General features: G+C 48.6%; 8 protein-coding genes across 8 annotated transcripts; 4 read left to right on the top strand and 4 right to left on the bottom strand.

Annotated features, from left to right (window-relative positions):
- Positions 1-99: 99 nt before the first annotated feature.
- On the bottom strand, positions 100-1,870 carry DFJ58DRAFT_724863 (uncharacterized protein; the record flags this gene model as incomplete). Its single annotated transcript, XM_041385150.1, has 7 exons — positions 100-144; positions 192-987; positions 1,036-1,169; positions 1,216-1,221; positions 1,282-1,548; positions 1,608-1,797; positions 1,848-1,870. 7 exons carry the CDS (start codon positions 1,868-1,870, stop codon positions 100-102), a joined length of 1,461 nt encoding a protein of 486 aa, XP_041247003.1.
- Positions 1,871-2,611: 741 nt separating this feature from the next.
- Positions 2,612-4,229, top strand: DFJ58DRAFT_699905 (uncharacterized protein). Its single transcript, XM_041383558.1, has 3 exons — positions 2,612-2,947; positions 3,001-3,509; positions 3,564-4,229. Exons 1-3 carry the CDS (start codon positions 2,677-2,679, stop codon positions 4,116-4,118), a joined length of 1,335 nt encoding a protein of 444 aa, XP_041247002.1. The 5' UTR covers positions 2,612-2,676; the 3' UTR covers positions 4,119-4,229.
- Positions 4,230-4,319: 90 nt separating this feature from the next.
- DFJ58DRAFT_656116 (glycosyltransferase family 31 protein) lies at positions 4,320-6,512 on the bottom strand (the record flags this gene model as incomplete). The annotated part of the gene is made up of 5 exons (XM_041381886.1): positions 4,320-4,594; positions 4,647-4,912; positions 4,964-5,678; positions 5,732-6,167; positions 6,216-6,512. The coding sequence occupies 5 exons, from the start codon at positions 6,510-6,512 to the stop codon at positions 4,320-4,322; spliced, it is 1,989 nt and encodes a 662-aa protein (XP_041247001.1).
- Positions 6,513-6,971: 459 nt separating this feature from the next.
- Positions 6,972-8,688, bottom strand: DFJ58DRAFT_773132 (uncharacterized protein). Its single transcript, XM_041389301.1, has 7 exons — positions 8,343-8,688; positions 8,264-8,276; positions 8,157-8,209; positions 8,052-8,099; positions 7,918-8,003; positions 7,396-7,867; positions 6,972-7,342 (listed from the first exon to the last, which is right to left on the bottom strand). The coding sequence occupies exons 1-7, from the start codon at positions 8,410-8,412 to the stop codon at positions 7,074-7,076; spliced, it is 1,011 nt and encodes a 336-aa protein (XP_041247000.1). The 5' UTR covers positions 8,413-8,688; the 3' UTR covers positions 6,972-7,073.
- DFJ58DRAFT_773129 (SGS-domain-containing protein) lies at positions 8,662-9,619 on the top strand. Its single transcript, XM_041389300.1, has 5 exons — positions 8,662-8,794; positions 8,843-8,939; positions 8,990-9,030; positions 9,059-9,153; positions 9,206-9,619. Exons 1-5 carry the CDS (start codon positions 8,781-8,783, stop codon positions 9,538-9,540), a joined length of 582 nt encoding a protein of 193 aa, XP_041246999.1. The 5' UTR covers positions 8,662-8,780; the 3' UTR covers positions 9,541-9,619.
- A 316-nt stretch (positions 9,620-9,935) lies between these two features.
- On the top strand, positions 9,936-10,607 carry DFJ58DRAFT_715034 (dihydrofolate reductase-like domain-containing protein; the record flags this gene model as incomplete). Its single annotated transcript, XM_041384081.1, has 2 exons — positions 9,936-10,177; positions 10,229-10,607. 2 exons carry the CDS (start codon positions 9,936-9,938, stop codon positions 10,605-10,607), a joined length of 621 nt encoding a protein of 206 aa, XP_041246998.1.
- A 59-nt stretch (positions 10,608-10,666) lies between these two features.
- Positions 10,667-11,108, bottom strand: DFJ58DRAFT_206406 (ribosomal protein L36-domain-containing protein). The gene is made up of 2 exons (XM_041379243.1): positions 10,788-11,108; positions 10,667-10,737 (listed from the first exon to the last, which is right to left on the bottom strand). Exons 1-2 carry the CDS (start codon positions 11,025-11,027, stop codon positions 10,726-10,728), a joined length of 252 nt encoding a protein of 83 aa, XP_041246997.1. The 5' UTR covers positions 11,028-11,108; the 3' UTR covers positions 10,667-10,725.
- Positions 11,109-11,125: 17 nt separating this feature from the next.
- On the top strand, positions 11,126-12,802 carry DFJ58DRAFT_773126 (uncharacterized protein). Its single transcript, XM_041389299.1, has 5 exons — positions 11,126-11,441; positions 11,504-11,547; positions 11,600-11,854; positions 11,903-12,515; positions 12,565-12,802. Exons 1-5 carry the CDS (start codon positions 11,331-11,333, stop codon positions 12,736-12,738), a joined length of 1,197 nt encoding a protein of 398 aa, XP_041246996.1. The 5' UTR covers positions 11,126-11,330; the 3' UTR covers positions 12,739-12,802.
- The last annotated feature ends 360 nt before the right edge of the window (positions 12,803-13,162 follow it).

Genomic DNA, 13,162 nt, shown 5'->3' with positions numbered 1-13,162 from the left:
CAGTAAATAGTCCAGATTATTTCGGACACAACATTAATGACACGACAGTCAAATTTCTTTTCGGAAGGAAGTAAAACCCAGACGCAAACACAATGTTCGTCACAGCGCAGAATTTATACTGCGACCATCAGGCATATTGCGGACCTGTGGTATCTGAGTATAGCGTCAAGAAAGAAAATTGAAGCTCTTACGGTGAGCACCGGTCGGCTGTAGTCTTCTTCATCTTTGAGGTCGTCTGAGCCGAGGCTATCCGACCTGGTCCGCCTCCGAATCTCAGGATCTAACCTATCATCGGCACCTCCATCTAATGAATTATTCGCAGGGCGGGAAGCTGCACTGTCGAGGTGCACACGTCGTGCTGGATTCCTCGGGGGCGGTGTGGGCGGTGAGCTGACACCTCGCTCCGCAGAGGATCCTTGCGTATATGCGGCCAGTAGCGGCTCATAGCTTGCAACGCTGTACGTGGGGGTATGGCCATAGGAGCTTTTCCGATCCCGAGAGGAATCACCGATGTCATGCAATCCTCCACTACTAGAAGGCCCTTGCTGCTCAACTTCCGGAGGAGGGCTAGCACTGCGAGTTTGAATATACCCTCCACTTGTTGGTAGACCTTCAACTACATAGTCCGCGTAGGGATTGAATGCGACATTGTCATCATCAAATGGCCCACCTGAAACTGGCTGACCGGAAGTGGGTAAGCCAGAACCGTCAGGAATATAGCCAACGGGGCTCCCACGCTGCACCATCTGTGCCGAAGACAGAGAATGTGATTGTAGCGATCGGGCACCTCGGTAATCATTGTCATCATCCAAAGGAGATCGACCAAAGCCCGAGGCAGCAACAGCTGCCTCGATTTCGGTGTCATGGTCAATTCGATTGATACGACGCTTACGTCGGATGAAAAAGAAGATCCAGAGCACAATGGATGTAACGGCCAAACCAACCACAAGGAAGACACCGACCACGGCGCCCGTGTCCCTGAAGAACCTGTTATATTATAAGTATGAATGATGACTGATAAGCAGGGGAGCTAACGCGGAACCCGATGATGTCACATTGTCGGGGGCAAGGGTGGGGTTTGCAGCTGCTACTGTGATAGTGGTAGCAGCTCCCGCGCTGTTTGTGGAAGTGGTAACTTCTGTGATAATAGAGGGCGCAGTCGTTGTTGGCTGTCCTTGAGCATTCGTTGTGGTGATATATAAGGTACTTTCCAACGTTGTACTGCAATGTATGAACAAGATGCGTCAGTAAACGACGTGTAAATGCAAGGAGCACACAAACACGACCGGCACCGGTGTGACCGACGATGACGGTGTGCCAGGTAACGTCGATGAAGGTTGAGATGACGATGAGGTTGATGTCTGCAGAGGCGCACTGGAAGTGGTCGTTAGTGTACTTGTAGTGGGCGATGGCGAGGAAGTCGTTGGTGATGAGGAAGTTGTCGGTGGTGAGGAAGTTGTCGGTGGTGAGGAAGTCGTCGATGATGAAGCGGATGTCGTGAGTGATGAAGAAGTTGTCGTGAGTGACGAGGAAGTCGCTGGTGATGAGCTAGTGGCTGTCGTTGTCGCTGACTGACTAGTTGTCGAAGAACTCGTCGTCGTTATGACTGTACTTGGATCTGCACTGGTCGTGGACTGCGATGATACAGGGGTTGTCGATGATGCTATACTGGAAGACATAGTAGACGTTGGGGACGAAGTAGGGCTCGTCGTTAGGCGCGTAGAAGAGCTTGTGGGCAGTAAAGAATCACTAGTCGATGGCGGCACACTGCTGGGCGCTGCGGTTGTGGGCGCGACGCTGCGCAATAGGTCAAGAAACAGTGCCTGGATGATAACGAAGAAACTTACGATGAAGATGCATTCGAAGACATCGACGTTACAGAAGTTATGGGTGGAGACACAACAGAGATATGATGTAAGCGAACCAAATGTAGATGTGACACAGGTTTCAAAAGTTGTGGGCGTAGCGGATGAGTGCAGTGGAAGAGTTGCAGTTACAGGGGTGGGATATGGCGTCAATGTCGTCGGGTTTCCCAAGGCGTGTCGTTAGCAAATTGTGAGAACGAACCGGGGTGGAATAAAGGGATGATTTATCAGAAACAATGCTTGGAGGAGAATGAGCCAAAAAAAAAAGGTGCACGATGCCAAGGGAGACTTGCACCACTGGAAGCCAGACCCCGCAGCAGGCTCAGCAGGAAATGGTATTAAAAAAAACAGTAAGACCCTAATCAAGACCTTGAGCGTCTTTCCTAACTGATCATACAAGGATCCTAACAAGACTCTAGGAACAAAGGCAAGCTAAGAGTTGCCATACACAAGTAAAATGAAGAAAGTATGAAGAAGACAATTAGGAAGAAAAGACTCACACTGCAGGGCCGACCTTAAAGTCGTGGCTTAATAAACGAAGCTTCTAGGATCATCGCATGCAACGCGATAGAAGCTGATAACAAGTAAAAACCGGTCAGCGTTGGGACGGAAGCCTAACAGTACTTGACCCACCTTGTAAGGGTTAACCTGGAGCAGATTACACACCACGCAGCATTAAGTATGTCATTACGTAACAACACCTGCTATGCGCCCTAAGCTGTGCATCAACGTTTACACCCAGGCCCGTCAAAATGCAGACTTGTTCTAGGCCGTCTCACACAGCTACACCTTCGACAACGACGACGATAAAATGCTCATTATAGACGCAGATCCAGTCAATTCCAAGCAAGATTCTGTCAGAGACAGCAACCCTTCACTTGCATCATCATCTTTGCAGCAGCCTCCTCCAACATTCGAGGAAAGTGTTGCAGACCATGTTCTGCATTTTCCTCAGGGCGACAGTTTGAATTTTCCACAGGAAGGCGGTGAAGAACCGCCTGCCTTTGCCCCTTACGACGCCCACTTCTTTACTTCCCGTTCTGGTGACATCATCTCTCATGATTCTCATCTCAACGATGACGGTACGTTGACTGCCTTCCGGTTTCTGACGCCTTAACATTCTCAATTCTTCCAGGCGAAGCCCTATACCGCTTCTTACTCTCACAGGCCTCAACGCCACCCACCGTCATATTGCGATGCCAAGGATCACACAACGAGACTCACACGCGGATGGTCCACTCACATCACAATGGGCATACCAAGATGAAGACAGAGCAGTATACCGAACGCATAACAGACTTCGACTTTTGCATAGACGTCGGACAGCACATTTTCGGAGACCCAACCCACTGGTCATATGCCGATTCCACCCCTGCATATAGGGGGCGCATGTTTCAAGAAGTGGGTATTTCAGATGAGAAACGGAAGGCACGTAAGTCGGAAAGAAAGGCGGCAAAAGCGTGGGACACCGAGCGCACTCGCAGGGGGTTCCCTCCGTGGATCGGTAGCGACTACGCATGGAGAGAGGACCAACCAGTCGTCATGCAAACGAACGGTGTCCTCAGATCATCGTGGACATTGCGTCAGTGGGCAGACGACTATTGTGCCAGCCGCAAGTACCTGAAAGAATTTAATTACCACAAGGTCAGTAGATATTCCAGTGACATAATACGCATAGTTCTCATCCTCGATCTGCAGATTGCTTATGGTTGGAATTTTGAGGCCATGAGGGTTGCTACTATATCCGTCGTCAATTCTACCCACTATCGGGGTGACTTGTCCGTCCAGTTTGAAACATCTCAAAACGTCGTATCTGTCCGGTCACATAACCGGCTCTCCCGCGCTCTTTCGAACCGCTGGATCAAGTTTCTGCTCTTTCTTACCCTCATATACCCGTTTATATGGCTATTTAAACGTTTCCACTCACGCGGTGGTGGGCGCTGGGATGTCTGCGGCGGCGCATATGCGCTGAAGCGCGTCGAACAAACTGCAAAGCAATCTGGTCCGGATGTACATGCGGAGAGTCCTTTCCGTGATGTGTTTGAGGCCGTGGATGCCACCGCCCAAGGATCTTCCCTCCCTGACCCTCCGGGCCGACGGACAAAAGTCGTTGGCATGCGAGAAGGAGAGTGGTTTAGGCAATGGGAAGGAACCATCAGGAGAGCGGTGCAAAACAGGCTGCAGGACAAACAACCCTTGACAATGCCTGATGATCACCCTACGCATCAGGCATTGGTGTTGGATGGGTATTGAACACCCCCGAGGGATGAAGGATTGGGGCAATACAGACCCATCACCCTTCCCATTTTTCTTGATAATATTGTATGCGATAAATTCGATGTCGGAGTAGCGATGATGTCAACTAGTCTCCAAGCAATGGTATATGATAGTCCCGGGCTTCCCCCAAAGATAAATACAAGAGGTCTGCTAAAACAGTCCAAATACACATAGCCATTACAATGCAGCACTTGCATTCGTCGGCTTGAAAACTGAACTGTCTGTCCATACTGACGTCAAGCCCACGTCGAGCCTGCCCTCGTCCGCATCGAGACTCTCGAGTTCAGCCTGAGAATAATTATCGCCTTCCAAGAAAGCGAGCGCAGTCTCTAAGAACCACATGTGCTTTTTGATGAAGTGCACTACGACAGTTCCACCAACGCGCTTGTTCTCGTATCGCGTGATGCGTCCCTCGCGGATGCGCCATGCTTTCTCTGTGCCCATAGACTTCCCTGCAGCCGCTAACGTTTAACATACGCTTATCGAGGACAATTGATATCGCACCTTCCTGCAGCTCGGACATATAGCTACCTTCAACTAGTGCCTCAACACTATGAGCCAAGTCCATCTCTTGTAAGGGCTGCTGGTACCGGGTACCAAATGCCGAAACACTTGAGTGTGATAAAGATAAAAGTGTCGAAGTCTCAATAGCTGTATTTGATACAGAAGTCGTCTTGGTCGATGAATTACGGGACACCTTGTCGAGAAGTGCCAAAACAGAATTCTTAACACGAGAGACTTCAGAGGGAAACAGGAAGCCATGGGAGTATCTATGAGAAAATTAGCACAAGAATATTAGACGGACATGTGTGTTGACTCACACAGTCCCTGACCGGGGATGATCATATATCCAGCAACGGTCGCTTGACCAGCGGATCTCTGCTGCAAGTGGGTGTAGTCCCATCCATCTGGCCGTCTGCTTGTCCTCTGCGCCCTTGGTAAGACCTTTGACGCTTGGATCCTTGGAAACCCAATCGACAAGACTCCAGCTCAAGCCATACAATTCGCCAGCCATAAACTTTTCTTTAACAAGGTAGCCCCAGTAAACCAATGGGTCGTTCGCTGATCCGTCGCGCGGCATCTCCCGTTCAACCATCAATGATATAGGGGTATCGGCAGGAGCACCGGTCTGTGGTTCCACCTTTGGTGCCTCGACTCTGAGGGATGTCGAGCCTGGCGAAGTGTAGGGCATGCCGTATGGTCTCTGCCCTGTAGCGTACAGCTCTAGCCTCATACGCGCCTCCAGCTCAGCCAACATAACGAAAGCATCGTCATCGACTTTAGCCACATAATCGGGCCGCACCCAAGGCCTTGGATGACCCGAGGCACTGTCTTTCCAAGCGAGGTAGGGATCATGGGGGGCTAGACGGGGGGCAGGGGTATATTGATTCGAGTAAGAGAACTCCGGTACAGGGTGCGTGGTATTGAAGTAGACTGGCGGGACCCAAGCGTTCGATGCTGCCCACGTGAAGTAGGCATGCGATTTGCCGGAATTCATGTTTTCTGAGCAGGGCAAGATTATCATATCATTGTACACTACGCAAGAGCATGCATCAGAGTGATGCAACGGACCAACATGATACACTTACTTTCCATCTCTGATTGAATACGTCTTTCCCATCCTTTGCGGGGCTGTCCGAGAACAAAACGCACCACAGTTCTCGAGGTGCCCATCCCGCCGTCCCCTTCTCCTGCGCCATTACGACTACGGGGATGTGCCGCCCATGTTGTTCGAATCAACATTCTGCGTTCTAGTGACGAATCCATCGAGAAGACAGCTAAGAACAGCCCTGCAGGGGGCAGTGTATCAAGATCATCCGGTGGAAACGATGGCGGCATCACTTTGGGAAGGGGGTTGATGTACGGGTATGGCAGTGCATTACGGTAGCGCGGAGGAACAGATGTTGTTGGCGGGATGGTACAGTATGCCCTCCAAGGTAAAGCTTCCTTGTCGGGGTTCAAGACATAAAGCAGAATTAATGTGAGAGAAATGGCGAAGACGGTGAACACTAGGAGGGCAAGTATCTTATCGAATTGTCAGACGTGGAACGTAGTGCAGATAAAAAAACATACGATGGTTAGCGGTTGACGAGGGAATAACGGGTGTCTGACAATACGTCTCAAAATACTCTTGAAGGTTCTCCACCTTCTTCCATCTCGTTTACGCCTCCTTGGAGAACTTGAACCTAAGTTACGCCAGATCCAGCGGCTCTCTCCCGAGGAGGTATATCTTCCAAGGCCGAGTAGAGGTGCGTTGGACTCGGTTTCTGATGAAGATGAAGAATGGAGAGAAAACGGGAGAGGCGAAGAAGCGCGAGATGGTGTGGGTGTTGTAGACGATGAAGAATCCGAAGACGACCTTCCAGGCATTACATCAGGGTATCCAGTGTCCGTGAAGGAACAGCGCTCGGATAAGGGAGTGTTAGACGAACCACCCTCCCTATAATCAATTCCAAGAATGTCGCGGTGCTCCTCATTGGGTGCTCGAAATAAATGGGAAGAACCAGGGAAATCCACAATGCCCGCCATGGCATTGGAAAAGAGCGTGGAAGCCAAGCCTCAGAAAATGGCGGCCTGCAAAATTGACCAGTGTATCGTTGATAACGTGCGATAGCTAGAATTCGGTGTCAAAACTAAACGCTAGCCTGAGCGTCGTGTTACTGCCCGTGTTGGTTTTTTCTTGGTATGAAATGATATGAGCGTCCTTAAAAGTCAAAGCAAACAGTCCTGAGTCGGGTATGATACCTATAGAGGCGTGGTAGGACACTGCCACTGGGACCAGCTGCGATCAAAAAAACTGTCAAGTGGCTGTAAAGTCATTTTTACTTTGCAAGTTGCGTGTGAGATAATTGGCTGGAATGCAAAGAGACTCCATTGGCCACTAAGTAGAGATTATCGAGAGTAAATTGATATGTATACAAATTGAAGGTGTCATGAAGCATAAACTTTCTTCCAGCTGGACCGTGATTTCATTGCATCCCAAAATGCTGCGAGCTTGCTCCTCGCGACTGCTTTTTCTTCAGCGAATGGGCTAAAAGCCGAAGACAAAAAGTCCTCGGGAAAGACAAACCCATTTCCAATATGTTTTTCCACCCTTTTTATAGCGACATCTCCATCATCAGAAGGGCTTCCGCCAGCCAATCTGACAAGGCGAGATAGCCAAGCACTTAAGTGAATATCTGCGATAGAGACCTGATCACCTATGTTTCACATTATGTTATTATGAGTCGAGCAAAGTGGCTTCCCGACGAACCTAACGCGTAGGGCCCGATCAACTCCTCGTTCACTCGAGTGAGAACACCAGGAATTGTGATTTCCCACATATTCCTGGAGCGTGACAAGTATCCGTCGACATCATTCCCGTTAAACACGCTCAGTTCCGTCTCCGTCTCAGCTTGTTTCTCTCGCCAGAATGCCTTGGTTTTTTCAGACATCCGCATGGTTTCACGTTCACAATCGATGAGATATCCCACGATTGCCGCTCGTCTAGATTGGAGGATAGGGACCAGAGACTTTCCAAGTTCTTGAAGTGAGGCTTGATCGCGGGCATTCAAGTACTGCAAATGATCGGGAGAGACCTCATCAGCATGAATAGAGTCGATAATCTTGCTGGATGCACTGGCGAATGCAACCGTCGCAGGGGATAATGATGGGGCCGGAGCGCTCGATGTAGTGTGCGTGTGAGATGATGCGGACCGAGATTTATCCAGGAACTCGATCAGTGCCTGTTCTTTCCGTTAGCAGAAAGGAAACTGCAAAACGATGGCCAGCTGACTTTCGTATCAGAGATAGCCTTGAAGCGGCTTGCAATATCAGATGCGAGAGAGCCGCGGAGGGGTACAACAAGAGTTGGCACCATTCCTGAGGGGGCGGTCAATGATCAGTAATACAGAATGGGTCCAATACCACCTTTTGGGCTCAACCTGAGGAAGGTCGGGGAAAATTCTTCTCCTTTGTCTGATGCAAACATACGTTAGCCAATGCTCAAGCCACTTCAATGCACTTAAGACGTACCGATGTCGACAACCCTGAGATCAACTTCATCCTCTCCGTATCCCTTTTCGTGTCTGCAGATGAATTGTAGATTAATAGCATGATACAATGCTTCGCGATGACCTCACAGTGCAAGAAGTACTAGTGATACAGTGAGGTAAGAGCACTGAACAACACTGATTCATGAATGTAAAGACCGATACTTACTCGCAGAGGACCACACAGATTGTGGGCTGTAGTACAAGACGGCCTTAGGTATCGCAGACGACGTGGTCATCGTAGGTTGCCTGACAGCAGTCAGGGAAGATGATGACGTCTGGACCCCCACCTGTTTGTCCTTCTTTTGATTTCCAGTTAGGGCTAGCTAGCACGCAACCGTATGCACGAAACATTCATCGTCGATGCATCATCTGTTTGATCGCAGAGGTGCTATCCACGTAGGCGTGACTTCATGATCTTCAAACATCGTTGTCGATTGATACACAAGTTCAGATTCTTGAAATGTCAAGTCTCAGTTTTTTGTGAATCTTTTCCCTCATGACAGTTCACGTGACCCTCAAATTGTGCTGGAAAGTTCTGCTTTCATTGAGTCGCGTAACTTCATCACTTTAGGCATCGGTTTTTTTTGCATTTTTCGCCCAAACCATGGCATCCTTAAGGTCAGGCCAACATTAATAGGTGCTTGATGTTCGTCTAATATCATAAAGGCACGAATTTTATGAGACAGACGAAAAATTGACGATCTCCATCTTCGACCGAGGGGCTGATCCTGCACAGGTATCCATTACGTTTGAGCCGAGCAAGGTGAGCAACCACACTCATTCTGGGAGACACAGTCCTCAGAGAAGCTATAGGTTAGCTACGCAAATGGCGAGAAGACACTATCCTTAGAACCGTTTGAAAGGGCAGATTGATCCGGAGAGGTGCGATTTCACAGTTGGCAAAGTCAAGGTTGAACTTCGCCTTGTGAAAATGGCTCAAGGTCGTTGGGGAGGTATTACTGGTGACGCTCCTGATCGTTCGTGTTTTCCACGTACCTCAATTCTTCAATGCGTACTAATGCTTACTAGTTCTCCAGACCGCCCCTATCGGACCAACTACTTCTCCGGCAGTGGCCGAGGCGAGGGCTAAGCCCAAGAAGAACTGGGAGGAACTTACTACCAAAATTCTCACATCCGAAAAGGAGGCGGGTATAGATGAGGATCCTAACGTTGGCGGTGACAGCACGGTCAACTCCTTCTTCCAAAAGATCTTCGGAGATGCAGATGATGACGCCAAACGCGCAATGATGAAGAGCTTCCAGGAGAGTGGAGGAACTACCCTTAGCACAAACTGGGAGGAAGTTAGCAAGGGTACCGTCGAAGTGAAGCCTCCAACAGGTAGTGAGTGGAAGAAGTGGAATTGAACTTGATCACTGGCTTGTATTACTAGTTATTTTACATGTTGTCGACGCTTTCAAAATGGAACCTTGTCTCGCATCGAAATTGTTAACTTGGGATCCTGTCAGCACATTAAAACACACATTTCTTTCTTGTCAGAAAGAAGTTTAATGCGGCCTATGATGTTCAGGGATAGATTAGATAGTGAGGCATAGCTCAAGACCTCCCACTGCTGCTCGTTGTGCATAAATAAAACCTCGATTACGGTAGAGGGATCATGAAAATACGCGAAAATTGAAGAGTTGCCGTAGTATAACCGTGACATTTGGTCGTGATAGGTATTGCCGACAGGTATAAACCTTTACTTGGTAAGTACTTACAAGGGTACTGGTCCATGTCAACGTTGTCTTCGCTAGAGACCATGTCACATCTTACGATCATCGTTGCCGCCACGAAATCAAATGGTATCGGGCAACATGGTAAACTTCCATGGCGGCTGTCGAAAGAGATGACCTATTTTGCTCGGGTCACGTCTACCGCGCCTGAAGGACGGAAGAACGCGGTCATCATGGGGCGGAAGACATGGGAGAGCATACCAACCAATTTCAGGCCTCTTTCTAAACGCCTCAACGTAGTCATCAGTCACAACAAGGACTACGAACTGTATGACTTTTCTCTATCTTTTTCGTCATATATTGATAGAGCGACAATCAGGACATCCTCCAACCTGTCAGCTCCAGTTCACCTTTGCTCGAACTTAACTTCGGCAGTTGAATTGGCGTCTCAGGCTGACATACACCGACGATTTATTATCGGTGGAGTATCCTTGATCTCGGAGACACTAAACCCTACATCTTCGAGTCCGACGTCTTGTATCGCTGACCGTGTCCTTTTGACACGGATCCTCGCACCTGATTTCCCCCAATGTGACGTTTTTATGCCAGACTTCTTGGGAGCAAGTGGGGAAGGGAAAACAGAATGGAAGCAAGCAACTCATGATGAACTCGTGCAATGGACGGGATTCGACGTGCCAGCAGGGGTTCAGGAGGAAAAGGGAGTTAGCTACGAGTTCCAGATGTGGCTTAGTCGATAACATTGGTGGTAGAATATTTCGAGAGCTGTGCATTATATCGACAAAAATGATCTCTCTTCCCCTACATGCATTCTACCAAAACCGTTTGCGGGAATCAAAAACACAGGTTCGATGATGATTATCCTTGACGCTATACGAGAGTCAACCAAGGTCGAGATGAGGATAGGATCAATAGCACACCTGCTTGTGTTTCGGATTTTTCGAACACACGACATACACTCTGCCTTTTCGCTTCACAACGCTGCACCCGTCACACATGACCTTCACAGATGACCTCACTTTCATTCCACGCGCTGTGGACGGTATTGCATTCGTACCAAGTGATGAGATTGCAGGTGTGAAATTATGTACGTGAGGAAGAGTAGGGATGCGCAAACGCGCTAGTAATGGCCTGCTTGAGGCTAGTAAGGCTCTCAACATGGTGAAATGCAGTCTGTGCAGACCAGAGACAAGTTAAAGTTTTGTGCTGTGGTCACGTGCCAGATATTTCGTGACTTGAAATTCTAGGTTGGGTTCATCGAACGTTCATCGTCTTCTTTGGCAAGCTTTGAACTTACGGCTTGGCGCCAAAGTCGCAAGCTTGAACATTGAGCCTATCGTTGAAGCTGATAACCACTTCTTGTTCGCGAGATGGAGCAGTGAGAATTTCCATTAATCGGGACATCCATCTGTTTACTTTCTTGAAAACTTCCTGAATCTCTGTACTCCTACTTTAGGCTTATCATGGCTGGCGAGAGAGAGAGCTCCGTTACGCCACGCCTAGGTGGAAAGACTGCGCTTGTAACATTTGTTGCAGTCATTTTTGCTTTTGTTGGAGAGACCCAACTCACACAGGTGATTAGCTTCGGTTCAAGGCAGCTACTGTGGATGAATCAACTACTGACTTATCAAATTAGTATGTCCAAACAACACTGGGTTACCATCACTCATTCTTTCTATTGTGAGTAGACAAATGACTCCGCGGCATGTCGATGCGAACTCAGAGTTCGCAGTTACGTCGTGCATTCATCATTTGTGCTATCCTTTCCATTGCACCTAGGGTATCTCCTCCTGACGACCCACCATTCCCCTCGTGCTTTGATATCTGGGTTGTCCAGCATTATCACCGCTCAGTTGACATCACGCGATCCAAGATTCATCCACTCTTCACAATTTCCCTTGTCTCGATTTCTGGTCGTGATTTTCGTCATGACTGCTGTCTACAGTATACCTGCCCTATTGTGGTTTATTGCTGTCGTATATGCCCCGTACGTCGCTAATTGCCTTTCACGCTTTTGATCTCAAGCATCCTGCAGTGTTACTGATGTCACGGCCATTTGGAATACCAATGCCTTCTTCGCTTACGTCTTCAGTGTCAAGTTGCTGAACCTGAAATGGAATCTTATTCGGATGTGTGCTGTTTGCCTCGCCATTGTTGGAGTGCTCACTATCGTATATGGCGACAGCACACCGGTAAGTACAACCGCAGCCGTAGCTCGTGGTATGACTGTCACCCAAACTCCCGCTCCTTTATTTGGCGTCATTATAACTCTGGTTGCATCCGTGACATACGGTCTGTATCAAGTTCTTTACAAGAAGTATGTAGCACTGCCATCAGAGCTGGAGCCAGCTGCAGAGCCTACACAATATACCCATATTCCAGCATCAGCGGAACAGGCTAGCGATGAGGAGTTAGCATCTTCACCACTCGTCGCCAGTAATCAAGTTACACAATCTCTTCCATTCGGCCTTCATCCAAATTTTCTCACCGCATCCATCGGCTTGTGCACTTTGTTCGTGCTTTGGATACCCTTAATTGTGTTACATTATTACGGTATTGAAGAGTTTGCGCTTCCATCCGACATGACGACCTTCGCTGCAATTGCAGGAATCTGTGCAACAGGCGTTATATTTAATGCAGGCTACATGGTGCGTATGATAGACGCACGATGTCCCCTACCTAATCAATGTCTTTTAGATTTTGTTGGGAGTCTGGGGCCCGATTGTTACTTCCGTTGGGAGTCTACTTACAATCGTCCTCACACTCATCTCGGATCTAATGTTAGGCTCCGTTGGGTTGACTGCTGGGGGGATTCTGGGAGCAGGCATGATTGTAGGGGCTTTTGCGGTGCTTGCTTATGATATGTTCTAGAGTTGGCAGTAGAGTTGAGCGAGCTTTGTTAATACTTTTCAATCTTAGTTGTCCCTTTGCATCATTTGACGAACACAGTTTGCAAGTCGCAGTGCATCCCTGTATCCAGCTGGGTGCTCTTCGTCAAGGGAACATCAAGCATATATAACCGTTCACTTGGACATGTCGCGTTGGTCACAGTCACGCTAAATTAGATCTTTCGTGTGATGGGACGCCCGTGCATGTAAGCTATCTCACCCGCACACTGTCAAATCGGAGGTGCGGCAGCACATTTTCGAAGCCCAGGGAGGATATGCGTGTCTCATTCTATGGAAGGATATATACAACCCGCCAATACATCATACTAGTAAGTAGCGAGATGCGGCATGACAACTCCTGGAAACCACGGCCAGTATTTTTAGCTGCAATGTCATTATATAGCACA

This window comes from Suillus subalutaceus (genome assembly GCF_016647625.1).
Source record: "Suillus subalutaceus strain FC151 chromosome Unknown DFJ58scaffold_22, whole genome shotgun sequence".
In the NCBI taxonomy this organism is placed as follows: domain Eukaryota; kingdom Fungi; phylum Basidiomycota; class Agaricomycetes; order Boletales; family Suillaceae; genus Suillus; species Suillus subalutaceus.
Note: the sequence above shows the minus strand (reverse complement) of the source record. Positions and strands in the feature narration are given on the sequence as shown.

Coding starts and splice junctions, on each gene's coding strand:
- DFJ58DRAFT_699905 (XM_041383558.1), top strand. CDS start 2,677: ATGCTCATTATAGACGCAGATCCAGTCAATTCCAAGCAAGATTCTGTC. Junction 2,948..3,000: donor TTCTCATCTCAACGATGACG/GTACGTTGACTG, acceptor CAATTCTTCCAG/GCGAAGCCCTATACCGCTTC. Junction 3,510..3,563: donor AAGAATTTAATTACCACAAG/GTCAGTAGATAT, acceptor CTCGATCTGCAG/ATTGCTTATGGTTGGAATTT.
- DFJ58DRAFT_773132 (XM_041389301.1), bottom strand. CDS start 8,412: ATGACCACGTCGTCTGCGATACCTAAGGCCGTCTTGTACTACAGCCCA. Junction 8,004..8,051: donor CCTCAGGTTGAGCCCAAAAG/GTGGTATTGGAC, acceptor CCGCCCCCTCAG/GAATGGTGCCAACTCTTGTT. Junction 7,343..7,395: donor GATCGGGCCCTACGCGTTAG/GTTCGTCGGGAA, acceptor TGTGAAACATAG/GTGATCAGGTCTCTATCGCA.
- DFJ58DRAFT_773129 (XM_041389300.1), top strand. Junction 8,940..8,989: donor TTACGTTTGAGCCGAGCAAG/GTGAGCAACCAC, acceptor GAGAAGCTATAG/GTTAGCTACGCAAATGGCGA. Junction 9,031..9,058: donor AAGACACTATCCTTAGAACC/GTTTGAAAGGGC, acceptor TGATCCGGAGAG/GTGCGATTTCACAGTTGGCA.
- DFJ58DRAFT_206406 (XM_041379243.1), bottom strand. CDS start 11,027: ATGTTGAGAGCCTTACTAGCCTCAAGCAGGCCATTACTAGCGCGTTTG.
- DFJ58DRAFT_773126 (XM_041389299.1), top strand. CDS start 11,331: ATGGCTGGCGAGAGAGAGAGCTCCGTTACGCCACGCCTAGGTGGAAAG. Junction 11,855..11,902: donor ATTGCTGTCGTATATGCCCC/GTACGTCGCTAA, acceptor AGCATCCTGCAG/TGTTACTGATGTCACGGCCA. Junction 12,516..12,564: donor TATTTAATGCAGGCTACATG/GTGCGTATGATA, acceptor AATGTCTTTTAG/ATTTTGTTGGGAGTCTGGGG.